The 16,620-nt window shown below is 33.5% G+C and overlaps 1 protein-coding gene across 6 annotated transcripts in view; it reads right to left on the minus strand.

The window, feature by feature from the left end:
• The window catches only part of LOC148281978 (la-related protein 1-like), an 84,774-nt gene that overhangs the window by 48,248 nt on the left and 19,906 nt on the right, over positions 1 to 16,620 (minus strand). Inside the window, exons 1-2 of one of the 6 annotated variants that reach the window (XM_088225813.1) lie at positions 5,121 to 5,274; positions 2,402 to 2,871 (exon numbers count right to left, since the gene is read on the minus strand). The exons of 3 other annotated variants lie outside the window; for them this stretch is intronic. In XM_088225813.1, the coding sequence (XP_088081939.1) occupies positions 2,402 to 2,458 (57 nt within the window). In that variant the 5' untranslated portion in view covers positions 2,459 to 2,871; positions 5,121 to 5,274. Of the gene's footprint in view, positions 1 to 2,401; positions 2,872 to 5,120; positions 5,275 to 16,620 lie in introns of those variants that run through there. 2 more of the 6 variants (XM_088225814.1, XM_088225812.1) reach the window with 2 other exon arrangements.

A 16,620-nucleotide genomic window follows, 5' to 3' on the forward strand; every position in this document is an offset into this window, starting at 1 on the left:
TAGCTGCAAGACCTGTTGTAATCATACTTCTTTTTATTATTCATATTATTTTATTTTTTTATATTTCATTAATACACTAAATTAATTTGTCAATTTTTAAAATGCGTAAATGGGGTCTAAATTTCTAACTGTCCATGCGCTCTGTAGCTGCAAGACGTCCTGTAATCTAGCTCCTATCTGTTATTATTTTTAATTGATCTTAATTGAAAACAAGGAACTAGACTCCCAACCGTCCATGCGCTCTGTAGCTGCAAGACGTGCTGGGATATTTATTAATTGTACAGCGCCCTTTGGGTGATTTTCACAAAAATGGCGCTATATAAATTATCCAACAATATATATATGCGATATCACGCAGTGGGCTCGCGGTTTGCACGTGCGCGGCGGTCCAGTCTCCGTGAATGTGCGGCAGTTAAACAATTCAGACTTATTTCTAGTGGAAGACAGAATTCACTTTAAAAATATTAGCATACTGGAGGCAAAGTTCAGATCAATTATTTCTTCATGAAAAACCTCGACAAATTCTATATCTACGTGCGTACATCCATACCTACATATGACAGATAACATTATCTCCAGATGTTTAAATGTGTATTTTATAATGATATATGATATTTAAATCACACATTACCCAATTGCGAGCAATTTTTTCACGTTCAATGAGATCTGAACAAAATCACTTGAATCCAAGAAATTCTCTGTTTTTTTTTTTGGAAAGCATTTTGGAAAGATTTTGCAATTTTCCCAATCATTCAATTGAAACTGAACATAATTTTAATATTAACTCTGAATATGACAAAACTCTAGTTATTGGATATGAAAATTAAAAATATTGGATTTTGTAATGATACTTTTAGTAATCATTTTAAAAGGGAACTAATGAACACTTTCGAAAATAATTATTTTAGTAATCATTTTAAAAGGGAACTAATGAGTACTTTTGAAAATAAATATTTTAGGCAATCATTTATAAAAAGAACTGAATACTTTCGAAAATAATTATTTTAGTAATCATTTTTAAAAGGAACCACTGAATACTTACGAAAATAATTATTCTAGTAATGATTTTAAAAAGGAACTACTGAATACTTTCGAAAAAAAATATTTCAGTAATCATTTTAAAAAGAAACCACTGAATACTTTCGAAAATAATTATTTTAGTAATCATTTTAAAGGGGAACTAATGAATACTTTCGAAAATAATTATTTTAGTAATCATTTTAAAAAGGAACCACTGAATACTTACGAAAATAATTATTTCAGTAATCATTTTAAAAAGAAACCACTGAATACTTTCGAAAATAATTATTTTAGTAATCATTTTAAAGGGGAACTAATGAATACTTTCGAAAATAATTATTTTAGTAATCATTTTAAAAAGGAACCACTGAATACTTACGAAAATAATTATTTTAGTAATGATTTTAAAAAGGAACTACTGAATACATTCGAAAAAAAATATTTCAGTAATCATTTTAAAAAGAAACCACTGAATACTTTCGAAAATAATTATTTTAGTAATCATTTTAAAGGGGAACTAATGAATACTTTCGAAAATAATTATTTTAGTAATCATTTTAAAAGGGAACTAATGAATACTGTCGAAAATAATTATTTTTGTAATCATTTTAAAAGGGAACTACTGAAAACTTTCGAAAATAATTAGTTTAGTAATCATTTTAAACAGGAACTAATGAATACTTTCGAAAATAATTATTTTAGTAATCATTTTAAAAAGGAACTACTGAATACTTTCGAAAATAATTATTTTAGTAATCATTTTAAAAGGGAACTAATGAATACTTTCGAAAATAATTATTTTAGTAATCATTTTAAAAGGGAACTAATGAATACTTTCGAAAATAATTATTTTAGTACTCATTTTTAAAGGGGGACTACTGAATACTTTCGAAAATAATTATATTAGTAATCATTTTAAAAAGGAACTACTGAATACTTTCGAAAATAATTTTCAAAGAACTACATAATACTTTCAAAAATAAATATTTTAGGCAATAATTTTTAAAAAGAACTGAATACTTTCGAAAATAATTATTTTATGTAGTCATTTTTAATGAGAACTACTGAATATATTAGAAAATAATAATTTAAGATAATCATTGTTAAACAGAACTACTTACGAAAAAAAGGCAAAATCGTATGATTTCCTTGCCTTTTATCTGTAACTGTATTCTCGGCCTCGTGGTGTAATGGTCAGCGCGTTTGTCTACCACGCGAGGTTTCGGGTTCGATTCCCAACACGATTAATATAAAATATTTCATTTAAAAAATGCAGTGCCGCATGCACCATTAGGTGCGGAAATGGAATAATGATAATGAACTGTATTCTACATCCCCGCGGACACAGGCAACAGGGAAATTATTTGGCCAATATATTTACCACTAAGCTACTCCCGTGTCCAGTTTTCGCCCACTTTCTCGAAGCCGGTATCCTCATGTTCACTGGTTCACTGGTTCATCACTTCACCGTCACAACCGTCACATAACCTCACAATTCAATTTCCCACGTTCGAAATTCTCATCATCAGCATCAGTGTTGTTCAACGTGTATAACTTGAAAAACGCAATCAAGTATGGGGAACTTGCGATCTCATATTGAATTCTTTTTTAGTTTGATTTTATTCAGAGTTCGAAGGAATATCACGATATTAATTGCCTTAGCTTAATCACAAATAACTATCGACGTGCTAATAAGCGACGTGATAACAATTTCTCACCATGGTCGTTTATCGTATTCGCGATCATAATGCAACCATCCGTGGACACCTAATCATATAATCGTTTTTAATCGTCGTAAATTTATTGATAATTTTCAGTTGCTAGAATTTCACTCGTCTATGCACTTTGTAGCTATAAGACGATTAGTAATCTAGTTACAATGGATAAATTTTATCAACTATCAAATAAATTTACATAATTAGCATTGGCTGTATTTTGTAAATAAAGATGTATGTTTAATGTGTGCATGTGTTTATAAATTTTGTGTTTTTATTTTTGAAAAAATAGTGTTATATTTTCTCAATTTTTGAAATTGTTTAATTTTTTATTTATTTTATTATTTTGTTTTGCATTTTTTTTCTATGATTTATTTTGTTGCCCTTTAATAATAAGGAATATTTTTACTTTTTTTAAAAATATTTTTTATTTCCTTTTTTAATTACTATAAAAAAAAACATTATCTCTTACAGAATATCTTATGTTACACAAAAATATAATAACTGTCCATTATTTATTATAGAAGCAAAAATTCATTAACATTTTCTTGTATACCCTACCCTACCCACGAACAGGACATGCCTTTGTGGGATTTTTTTGTTTACTATTTTTACTATTAATATGTATTTCATTGCTATGTAACAGTGGCGAATGGTGATTTTATTTACAGGTAAGCTATAAAAAAAAATCATATATTGTACCTACATAGAAGATACATAATATAATGTAAGTAATATATACTATAAATTGATATTTTTCTGTGCTTCTGTGTGATACAACAACTCTCACCCATGAAATCAACTCAAACGATCTAACTTCGTGATATATTATATTATAAAGATACGAGTATATAATCCATTACTTTTATATATAATTCATTAAAAAATACCACTGTGAATTCAGTCGATATTAGGTATTCAATTGAAATGTCAACTGGCCGAATTGTTCTAGAAATTAATAGTGCTAAAAATGGCCGCGTGGAGCGCTACATGTCCCGCAATATGATGCATGAAAGTAATTATGGTCTTATGTCAAAAGTACCATCTCAAAGAAAAATAGTCCTTAAGAAACAATGTTTGAAATACTGTTTTCCAAATAGAGAAGCTTCAAATAATTTGTGTAATCTGCAAGTTAAATCTAGAAGAAAAAACCCGCACTGGGTCAAATACATTCAAAATATAGTATACTTATTTGTATGAAAAAATAAGCTGGAATAATCGGCAGGTTTCTTGGCTCACCGCAGGCGCTGGACGCGCTTTATTATTTTTTTATTTATATTAGGATAAAAATACAAACGGTGGAAATGATTTAAAATAAATGTGAATTATTTATTTGTTTTTCTGTAAATAAAGTTACAATAGAACATTATTATAGTTAGTCAAATATAATGGTAAGCTGCGCATAATCGCTTCTATACACGGTTCGCCCCTGCTATGTAATTTTCCTTTATGTTTTACTACTGTTTTACCTCTAATGTATATTGTAAAAAAAATAATTAAAAAAGAGTGATATGGCGTTTTATCGTTTGTTTGTTTGTTAAGTTAAAATTGAAGATAAATGTTAACTTCCCATCGTAATCGGGGCCCTGGGAAGATAGATATCCCAGCCTGTCTTAACATTTGGACGTCCACTTGACATTTAATTTGAAGGCTTGTAATCGAATAAAATTGGAAATGAATTTTCATAAAACAATGACTATGAGTCCAACAGGGCGAGACATTTTCATTAACGATAATAAAATCGAAGTGGTTGATGAATACATTTATCTAGGACACAAAGTCAAACTTGGTAAAGATAACCAGATAGCGAAGTTACCAAGAAGAATTGGTCTGCTTTCGGCAAACTTAAATATATTTTTGAAAATAAACTAGTCCCTATATGCTTGAAAAGACAAGTATCTGAATCGTGCATATTGCCGGTGAAAACATACAGACTAGAAACCATGTTTATAACACAAAAAAGTAGCCAGAAATTAAAATGCGCGCAACGATCCATGGAAAGACAGATGCTCGGTGTCTGTCTAAGAGACAGAATAAGAAATGAAGAAATAAGGCGCCGAACCGGAGTCGTGGATATCATGGATCGTGCAGCGAAATTGAAATGGCAGGGGGCAGGGCGCTCGGCGAGACGAAATGACGGCAGGCGGACTCCCGGGATGATAAAGTGGAGACCATGGGCGAGCAAAAGAAGTGCTGGAAGGCCACAGAAAAGATGGGCCGGTAAAACGTGGATGTTGGAAGCGGGCGATGGGAAGGAATGGAGACGTTTGGAAGAGGCCGCCAGCCGCCATCCGCCATCCGCCATCCAGCAGTGTCCAACGTAAAAGCTAACACAACATCTTGTAGAACTGAAAATTGTCTTTCGAATGACGTATGAATCTTTACCATTTTCTTTAACTTTCGGTGCTCATTTTTAAATTTAGAAAAAACGTGACACAGCTTATGCTAACTAACACCCGACACGATGAATATTTTTTTATATGTAATCCGTGTGTATAATATATTAAATACATTTGGCGAGGAAGTCTGACTGCCGACTGGGCGATGTTCAGCTGTGTGTTCTGAGCGTCGCGCGCCACGCGACAGTACCAGATTTCACCAATTCATATCAAGGAAAAACGCCGTCTAACCTTTCTTCGTAAAAACGTATTCCAGTATTTTCTCCCCGGATTGTGGCGCCTGTAGCTCAATCGCAAATAACTATCGACGTGCTTAAAAACATGCTAAGCATTTGAGGGATCACAATTAACAATAATGAACTTCTATCATTCTATAACTTCTTCACAATATTTTAAATAATCCCACTTCGCCTGTTTGTCTGAGAGAGCTCATCCAACCTCTTTCACAACACGGACTATTTTTTCGTTCTAGTAACGAGAGAACCCTTTTAATACCCTGTCAGCTCTAATATTCTTGCCTCCTCTTTCACAGTAGTAGCCGCTCGATTGTGGAATAACCTACCCACTAATGTTAGAGACGCCCCTTCTTTATTTACATTTAAGTCGAAATTGAAATGTCACTATCTAAATATTTAAATTGTTCCTTTATCATTTTTCTTTCCTTCCCATCCCCTCACCTCTCTTCAAAGTATAGTGTTAATTTTTTTGTACATATATTTATTTTTGTTAATCTTTGCTTTTAATTTTTGAATAAAATTGTAAGATTCAATATGTCCATGTATTAATAATTTTCTCAAACTGAACAGTTTGGGTAGGCAGGAAGAAATTGCCTTAAGGCAATATGCCCGCCCCTTATATGTATGTATATATATTGTATATGTATATTATGCTATGTATATGTGCCGCATGTAATGTATATGTTTGTGTATGTTTTATATGTGCGTTCATGTGTGTGCGTGGATGGCTCGGAGTGTACATTCGGTATTTTTATTTATTTTAATTTATTACCTCCATGGAAAACGCAAATGTCAACAATTATCCTTTTTTCACTTAAAATTCTTATTTATTTTTTATTTTTTGTCACATTTAATGTTTATATCTTTTTAATTTATGAAAACTTAATTGGTCTTTTTATGTTAAAAAATTGTTGTTTTTAATACTGATTTTGTATGACTGTATGTTTTCTAAATAAAATAAAATAAAATAAATAAATAAATAAATAAAGTGTCAAATAAATAAAACATGCTTAAGTTATCGCGGTCATAAGTCAACGCGTGTGTAATCTCTAAGTCAACGCTCGTGTCAGTTTGTTTTTTGTTTTCCTCGTAAATAAATACAGTTCACTGGCGAAAATCGGCGTTTACTATAAAAAAAAATAGACAATATATTGCATTTGCAAAATAGTAAGGAGTATCTAATACAAAAAAGTAAAAATAAAATTACAATTACTATGGCGACTGAAAAGTCTGAAAAGAAAGGTCTTGGCATTTAGCTGGCCAACCGCCAGCTAAATGCAATAAATAGGATGATACAACAACAAACCATCACGCCGTTTTCCCGTAAAGATAGGCAGAGAGGATAGAACGCCACAACACTCTATCTTTGCATACATATTTATTTATTTAAATCTTAAAGTAGGGCACACATATCATACATATTGTTATGTGTGTTCTAATAATAACATTGCAAATATATTTAATTTATAAATTGTTTATCACACATGTCTTGACCATTATTTTAAATTTTGATATGTTTTTTTCTTCATAAATATTTTTTTCCATTTCGTAATACTTTTTAATTGCTTTAAATAAAATTGAATTTTGTGACTTTGCCTTTTTCCTAAATGGAAGTCTAATTTTGGAAGTCATATCTCGCTTCCTCTACACTCATACATCTTCTAATGCACGCGCGCCGATTATTCCGACTTTTGACATGTCCATCTTCGAGTATTTGTTGGATTTGGTTATGCCATGTCTTTCTCGGTCTTCCTCTATTTCTGCATCCATCAACGATCTATTTACATTGACCAATTTGACCATCTCTGACAATTTTGCTAAATGATGAACCTTGTAAAAACGTCGTTACTAATTAGGTTTATTTTAGTTTTAAAGCTGATTCTATATAATTATGTTGATTTATATGTCAAGCATTGTATTACACAAATAAATTAACACGCCAGATACGAATGATTTTTCGTGCGTCAATATAAATCACTCCTTAGACGTTACTACAAAGTTATGTCGTCACTTTTTATGACAACTGTCGTTTTTATCAAGCTATATTTTAAGGACTATAAATAATGTATTAAAAAAAACGTAATGTGTATTTCCCTATTTACGAATATGCATCGAGTAATTTCGGCGATTCGTTTCCCCGCTCAGCTAAGCGAGCCGCCTTGAGCGGTCCCGGGTAAAACGGCGGCGCGTCACCCGTCCCGCTCCGTCGCGCGTCGCCGTCTCGCTCGCGCGGCGGGCGCGAGCGACAAAACACGCGGTTTCGCGATAAAAATAAAGTCATTTGAAATGATATAATTCCTAGTTGAATGTTAGGCCACCCGTCGCGGGTCAGACGCGTCCGGCGGACTGGCCGACTGCACACCGGACGGCGCCGGTGACGCGGCGCGGCTCACGCGAGGACAACACGATGAACGGGAATAAAGATAATTAAAATATGTCTTCAAAAGACTAAGTATTTACGCCTAGCTAAATACGATAAAAATGGTATATTATGCACTTGTACAGTCATCGCTTTCCTATGGAATAATTGGATGGGGGGGAACTTACAACAATCATATTTAACCATTAGAAACTGTTCAAAAATTTATATTAAAAATAATGCTTCACGAAAATCGCACTTTTCCCTCTTTCCAATTGTTCCAAGGAGCTAAACTTTTAGATCTAAGACAAATATATTGTTTTCAATGTTTAAAATATATATTCAAGAACCAAAATGTATTTACTTAAAAATACCACATCGTAAAACGAGGCTCGCAGAGACATGCATATTTTATGGACCCAACATTTTTTTATTATTTTTTTACTGATAATATTTCATTGATTACAAACTTTCAAAATTTTCCTTCTTTTAAAAAACACGCACTATCCTGGATTCAAACTAAAGATACGAACGCTTTTTTTCTATAATTTCTTTTGTTGCCTTTTAATAAGGAATATTTTTTTGATTTTTTAAATACTATAAAAAAAAATACCACATCTTTTACGGAATATCTTATTTTTTCTTTCTTATGTTACACAAAAATATTATGACTGTCCATTATTTGTTATAGGAGCAAAAATTCATTAACATTTTCTTATATACAGGGGTACCACGAACAGGCCATGCCTTTGTGAGATTTTTTTGTGTACTATTAATATGTATTTATTTGTTACGTAATTATGCTTTATTTTTTTAATACTCTGTTTTATAATTTATGTTTATTGTAAAAAAAACAAATTTTTTTTATTTATTTTTAATAAAAAAATAACTTTTATACACCGATTATCGGTATGTAGCAGATTCTCTACATTGGGCATTGTCGTTGATTGTATGTGTCTGTAAAATAAATAAAATAGCTGCTTTTTTTTTTGTGAAACTGTTTTAGCTGTTTCGAAAGAATAACAGTTTAATTTCCTCGCGGAAAAAGCACTCAACAGCTTTGCCAGACAAGTTTACCTCTGTCCGGATAAAACAAATGCTGACCTTAGCCGAGTAGTTTTTCTCTAACATATAATATGTTATGTAAAGGAAATTTTTGGCACTCGGCCGGCTCGGAATTCCGAAGGAAACAAAGATTGTTTAGCAAACAAAACGTACAGCTCTATATTCTGAAGAATAATCTTCGGTGAGATGCCCAGTGGGCGGAGTCCTATTACAAGCGGCAAAGATATAAATGACGCATGTGGAACAGCAGTTGGAAATGACGTACATCCTCAGATGAAGGATTTGATGGTTGAGGGTTGGCGGAGCTCCTACCCCAGTTTTTAAAGTACGAAAACTCGTGCTTAAAACAATGAAAAAAGTACCTTTTCGCTATCCTTCAAAAGCATTGTTTGATAATGAGGAATTCCAGCCCAACCCGGAATTAAATTTTAAAAATGTTTTCGTGTACACGTGAATATTTAAAAATTTTGGAGTAGGATGAAATATCTCAAAAACGCACGCAAAAATAAATAAAAAATGTTAAAAATAGTATTCATTTTAAAATCGTAAATAATGACGTCACTCCTTATATCTACGTGTAGTATTTACGGTTTCCGCTTTAAAGCCCCCGCACCTTATAATATAATAATATATTTTGTTTGCACCACAACAGGCCAGGAGGCCCAATTACAGCGGTGAATTACATCACAGAACACCCAGGCTTGAGAAAAATCACATTTAATTTTTGTGTTCTCACCGGGAATCGAACCCGGAACCTTCCGTCTGTGAGTCAAGCGTCTTGACCCCTACACCATGGAACGTTTTGACCATAGAAAAAACAGAGTATAATTTGACATTTCAATCAGAGTTATGTCAACTTTCTAGGTTTTTCCAAATCGAAACGTTCGTAAAAACAACCATAACATGGAAATGAGCAAATTACGATCAACTAAATGAAGTAATCAAAGCAATATTCCATAGATTCTTGTTAGGTCAGTGAAAGTAAGAACGCCAACCGTTTCGTGACGTCACTACTGAAAAGTGACACACTGATTACAGTCATTTGGCGCGGTATTTGATAAATGTCACTTTAAAAAATCATATTTTTGTAAATAACGCACAAAAAAAATTAAATAGTACGCTATTGGAAAAATAAATAAATTAGAAAACAGTGGAATTCCTCATTGTAAAGTTCTAGATGTGCGGCAACTAATCGTCAAGGAGGCACTTGTGAAGTTCTGGAAATCTGTCGATAAAGTCAGGACGCAGCAACATATACAGACGCGATCAGCGGGAAGGATTAATTACCTTGGCCCAACCACTCACTTGAAGCTAGCTCAAAGAAACTTTACCTTCCTGGCTGCGATTTTTTTTAATCAACTTCCGGCAGCCATAAAGAACTCCACAAGTGCCGATGTATTTAAGAAAAGTGTTTGCAATCGGTTGCTGCACATCGATAGGGACGAGGTTGTCCATTTTTTTAAAGTTCGAGAGTAGCATTTAGCAAAAATTTACAAATCTGCTTTCCTTCCATTCTTTAACTTTTATTTGCTTTTTATATATCTTGATAATTTTATGTTTTTTTTTTCATTATGTATTTTTGTATAATTTAATTCAATACGTTTGGCATATGATTTATTGCTCCTATTTCTTACTATAGTATTGAGTGAGTTTCTAGAAAACATACCTCAATTATCATTTCAATTATTTATTTATTTTATTAATTTAACATTTTACAACAGAGATGAAGAACATTTAAGAGAAGGTAATATAGAAGTCTAGGCATCTACAGGGCTTATGACCTGTCAATGGCTGGTTTAAGTGGCCACTTTACACACTGTGTAATATTCACCATTCTGCCTATATTTGAACATCTATATTCCTTCAATTCTTTCATCTGTTGATGTTTGAGAAGTTAAAGAGCTGAAACCTTTTTTTATGCGGGTGAGATTCATCTAATTGAATTATTTCACCTACATACTAGGCAACGCCTGAAAATATTATTTTTTCAATTTCTATACTTCTTCATGGACCAGGTAATTTATCAACAATATTTTGAGTTCGTCCAAATTTTTGTAGTTGAATGTTAATATAAACAGCTCCCCAGGGAGTTGAATCCAGTCCTTGTTTACAAAAATTTGGACAAACTCAAAATATTGTTTATTTATTTATTTTACATAAACGGCATAAATTGCCTTTAACATATATTGAACATAAATATGAAGAAAAAAAATACATACATAAAAACATAACAAAAAATTATAAAATTGCATAACTATAACAATAGTAACACACATAAGCAACCAAATATATTAACGAAATAAATACATAAATATGAAAAAACAAAAAAAGGAAAAACATTTTTGAATATAAAGAAAAGTTTAAGAATAGTATTGCGAGAGAAAAAAAGAAATCAGACTCGTTTTATAACTTTACTTCAATAAAGAGGGAAAACGTTTTTGAGAAGGGAATATGGAAGTCTAGGCATTTACAGGGCTTATGACCTGTCATTAGCTGGTTTAAGTGGCCACTTTACACACTGTGTAACATTTTTATGGACACATTTATGCATAGAAAATTATTATTAAAAAATTAGCAAGACTCAATGGTATATAGTAGACTTTGTGGGAGTGGAAGCGGGAGAGAGGTGTTTATAATTGAATTTGTTCCAGTGATCGTTTGAAAGAAGACAACTTGTTATCAAAGAAATCAAGACTGGTATGTTTGTTGGCAGACCTGAGGAATGAAAACCACAGTTAGTTCTATGGTTATCAGTATGAAAGAGTAAGTTTTGTCTGAGGTTTCTAGGAGGAGATGTATGAATGTAGAGGAAGCGAGGTCTGTATGCCAAGATAGAGTGTTATGGCGTTCTATCCTCTCTGCTGGTGATGGTTTGTTTGTTTGTTTTTTGTTTGCCGCTACAATCGTCCGACAAAATAATTCGGTCCGTGTACGGTCCCCCTAAAGCGCCGACATTATTATGCACTGAAAACACCTGATATGAGTGGATTATAATAATAATATTACGCGTGTACTTGTGTGTGTGTGAGTGTGTGTGTGTGTGTGTGTGTCTGTTTGTATGAGAGTCCAAGGTCACAGCGCCGTGCGTGTATATTTGTGATAAAACTACGCTATTATTCCAAAATAATAAATGTATATGAATATGGTTTTATTCAAAATGGACCAAATAAATTTCTACGGCGAAGAGAGTTATTGAACATCGTTACATTTTATAGTTCATTTTGTCATCCAGTGTTCGAAATTGAAAAACATTAACATCATATTAAAGGTAGGTATCCATTCCATGTTCCCATCCACTCTTCAAATATTTCCCTTTCACAAAACTGAATGAAATTCGTTTTTCGTTTACAGTCCGCCTTTTCGTTAACAGGCGTTGCCTAGTAGGTGATTTGGTTCAGCCGGATGAATCTCACCCGCGTGATAAAGGTTTCAACTCTTTTACTTCACAAAAGACACCAGATGGAAGAGTCGAGGAAATGCGGATGTTCGAACATGGGCGGAACGGTGAATGTTACGCAGTGTGCAAAGTGGCCACTTAATTATTATTATTATTATGGATAACTTATACAGCGCCATTTTCGAAATAAAATACCTCGAGGGCGCTTTACATGGTGATTCTATTGTTAAGTTAATTTAATTGAAGCTTTTAAATTTGTAATTTAATTAAACCAGCCATTGACAGATCATAAGCCCTGTAGATGCCTAGACTTCCATATTCCCTTCTCAAAAATTTTCTTCACCTCTGTTGTAATATGTTAATCTTCCATTTATGTTTTTTTTTCTTTTTTTTGTACTTTCATTGATAACCTTACATATAATTATTATATAATATGGAAACTTCGCTGGTCCATTAGAGTTGAGTCTAACTGTGTAAAATATAAAACGATGTAACCGTACTGTATGTTTCCTAAATAAGAAAAATATATATATAATAAAAATAATCCCTCTCTGCTGAAATAAATTTTAAAAAAAATAAAAATTAGCCCACATTTTGTAAGGTGAAACTTACCGACAGGGCAATAATGTCTTGTCACTCTGATATAATCATTATTTATATTATATAATTATATTGTTTACAATATGTAACTTACGTTTTGATCATGCTTTTTATATCTTAATTTAATTAACTTTTCAAATACTTGTTTATATAACAATCCATAAGGGTATATCTAATAACCTGTAGATTGGTTTAAATAAATAAAAAATATTTTAAAAAGCTGATTTCGCGAATCTAAGTACGATTAAAAATGCATGTTTGGAGCGGATCCGTAGGAGTCTGATTCGGGAGAAATTTAAAGCTGTGGGAATCCGATTCGGGAGGATTTAGGGCTTAAGGAATCCGATTCGGGAGAATTTAGGACTTTTGGGAATCCGAATCGGGAGAATTTAGGGCCGTGGGAATCCGATTCGGGAGGATTTAGGGCCGTGGGAATCCGATTCGGGAGGATTTAGGGGTGAGGAAATTGGATTCGGGAGAATTAAGGGCCTTGGGAATTCGATTCCGGAGGATTTAGGGCCGTGGGAATCCGATTCGGGAGAATTTAGGGCCGAGGGAATCCGATTCTGGAGGATTTAGGTCTGAGGGAATCCGATTCGGAAGAATTAGGGGCCGTGGGAATTCGATTCCGGAGGATTTAGGGTTGAGGGAATCCGATTCGGGAGAATTCAGGGCCGGGGAATCCGATTTCGGAGGATTTAGGTCTGAGGGAATCCGATTCGGGAGAATTAGGGATCGTGGGAATTCGATTCCGGAGGATTTAGGAATGTGGGAGTCTGAGTTAGGGGGATATATGAGCAGAGGGAATCTGATTCGGTAGGATTTAGGGCTACGGTAGTCTGATTCGGAAGCATTTAAGGCTGTTGGAATCTAAATTGGCTGGGAATTTGAGACTGTAGGAATCTGATTCGGCTATGGTAGTCTGGATTGGTGAGGATTTAGGGCTGGTGAGTATTAGATGGTATGAATTATGTAACCGCAGAAATCAGACCGATTTTTACACCACAAAAGGACAAAGGGGTCACAATCAATACTTATTTTTTTATTCCTTAATAATACGAGAATGTGTGAAGAAATATGGATAGCCAAACACAGGCAGAATGGTGAATGTTACAAGTGCATAAAGTGGGCTCTGAAATTAATTTTGATATTTTTTTCATATACCGGATTGTGGACCCGCCGCTAGTGTCGCGGACTCGTGGATTAGAGGTCAGAGGTTTAAACTCCACTCTACCCCAACTTGATTCCGATTTTCAAATGGTGAAGGCAAAACTAGCAGTTCGAAATTGAGTTCTGGTGGTGCTGACACTTTTCGTATCGAAGCGACGTATGGAATTTGAAAAATAATGAGAAAAATGGGGCGAATGCTGTCGAAAGGCGAACTCGCCGGCGAACGTGGGGTAAAATGATGCATGATTAATTAATTAATTAATTAATTAATTATGGATAACTTATATAGCGCCATTTTCGTAATAAAATACCTCAAGGGCGCTTTACATGGTGATTCTATTGTTAAGTTAATTTAATTGAAGCTTTTAAATTTGTAATTTAATTAAAATAATTTATTTTGCTGTCACGTGCTACGGATTTATTCAAATGATTTAGAGAACAAGTGGGTTTTAAGTATTTTCCGAAACATCACTTCACTTTCACAGCCTCGCACCTCTGCTGGGAGAGCATTCCATGCCATAGGGCCAGCGACCGCAAATGCGCGTTCACCAAATTTAGTGCGCCGTTTGCGTAGAGGTATAATAACTTTTCCTCTCGCCGTAGACGTAGCTGATCTAAGCGTGAGACGCCTGTCAGCCAGTTCATCTGGAATGCACAGTTCCCTTAGATATTCCGGAGCCGAGTTGCGCAGTGACTTATACACAAGCCGACAGAGTTTGTATTCGACCCTCCGTGGAAAACGTTGCCAGTGTAGTTCCCGAAGTAGTGGAGTGACATGACTGAACTTGGAGATTCCGAAAATAAGTCTCGCTGCGGCATTCAATACAGATTGCAGGCGAGTCATTTTGTTCGTTGGTAGACCTGCGTAGATACCATTGCAATAATCGACTCTAGACACTACAGACGCATTTATTAATTGACGGGCGGCATCAACCGGCAAATTTTTGCGTATGCATTTAATTTGTCTCAGCTGGTTTTGATTATTGTTATAAAATTTATTTATTTATTTATTTATTTGTTTATTAAGAAAAACAACAGCAATACAAAGAAATATACACAACATAATAAAAAAAACATAAAATAGGTGAACTAATCTTGAGATTCGTGCATTGTGCAAGGCTGAGGCCATAGAATTAACATAGAAGGCGACTCAACTACTCATAAATGAGTAGGTTTACGTTTTGACCGATTAGTTTCATTGTAGACGTCGCTCGGTACGAAACTCCCGATTTGAATTCAACTATGCCGCGTTGTGTCCTTTTGAAGTTTAGAAACACTGCTAGGATCTTAAAGAAACAGGATGCAATCACATTTCATCTGTAATTGGCAAATAAATGTGTATGTAACAAATGCATTACTTAAAAACTGAATTATTTTTCCGTCAATTTTTTGCGTATGCATTTAATTTGTCTCAGCTGGTAGAAGCGTGAACTTATCGTTCTACTGATTTGAGCGTCAAGAGATAGGTCAGAATTGAGTGAGTGAAACTCCCAGTGGTTTGACGGTGGGTAAAGCGGTACTGCCTACATTGGGTAGAGCCGTATCCTGGATCAAATTCTGTCGCTGGATGCGTCTCTTGACCCAGTGACCACCTAGGATCTACCGATGGAGTGACTACTCGTGTGTGCGTTACAGAATGGCCTCGGCGATGAAAAATGCATCAACATCACACGCTTTGTTACAAGCGATGTATTTTTAGATTAGTCGTTACAATTGTACAGGTGATATTGTACACACAGCAGGCATCGAGTTACATGTTTTTGTGTGCTATCTATCACTAACATTAATTTCTGCTATCGTTTTCAAATATGTCACATGTTGTTTGATTTGCGAAACATTTATTTTGCATTTAGTTCTTAAGAAAAATAAATATAGCAATGTAAAAAAAATGAGAGATGAACATTACATTTTTTTTTTTTTAATTTATGTAAGTACATAGTTTAATAATAATTAAAGAATAAAATATATTTATACACTTAAGTTTCACTTGCTGTTTAATAATTTTTTGACTATTTTTTTTAATGAAATTAGGTTTTTTTCTTCACGATTTTCAGCTGGTATTAAATTGTACAGTTTTGGTACTACACTACCCATTGTTCTGTCACCATAGTAGTTTTTCTGTCGTGGTACCATCAGCTGCTGTGCCGGTACTTGTCGGGTCACGATCTGGTGGTTTATTTTGGATTTAAAATTGCAACCGAGGAAATGATCTGTCATTATCTTATACTGACACTGTTTGTTAATTGGCAAAACGTTAACAAAATCAAATAATATTTTATTGTTGTCTTTTGCCTCATACTTTATTTTTACAGGTACTTTGTACTGGTAATTTGTACCTGTAAGTTCAAGACTCTATCCGTATAAGATTTGAAACTTAATCTCCATATTCTTAATCCATATTGAATAATTGGGTCAACTAGCCCCTATTAAAGCGATGAGAATAATTCTTAAGAAAAATAAATATAGCAATGTAAAAAAAATGAGAGATGAACTAAAATGGTTATCTGTAAGAAGGAGACTTAAATTTAATATGTTGATATTTATACATAAATTTTTTCACGATAAATTACCAAAATATTTTAAGGATAAAGTTGTCTTAAACAAAAATTGTCATGAATATGCTACTAGACAAAAGGATAAAATAAGACTACCATTATTG

Source organism: Micrasema longulum, unplaced genomic scaffold, assembly GCF_059751315.1.
Source record: "Micrasema longulum isolate JH-2025_06_02 unplaced genomic scaffold, ASM5975131v1 h1tg000388l, whole genome shotgun sequence".
Classification (NCBI taxonomy): Eukaryota; Metazoa; Arthropoda; class Insecta; order Trichoptera; family Brachycentridae; genus Micrasema; species Micrasema longulum.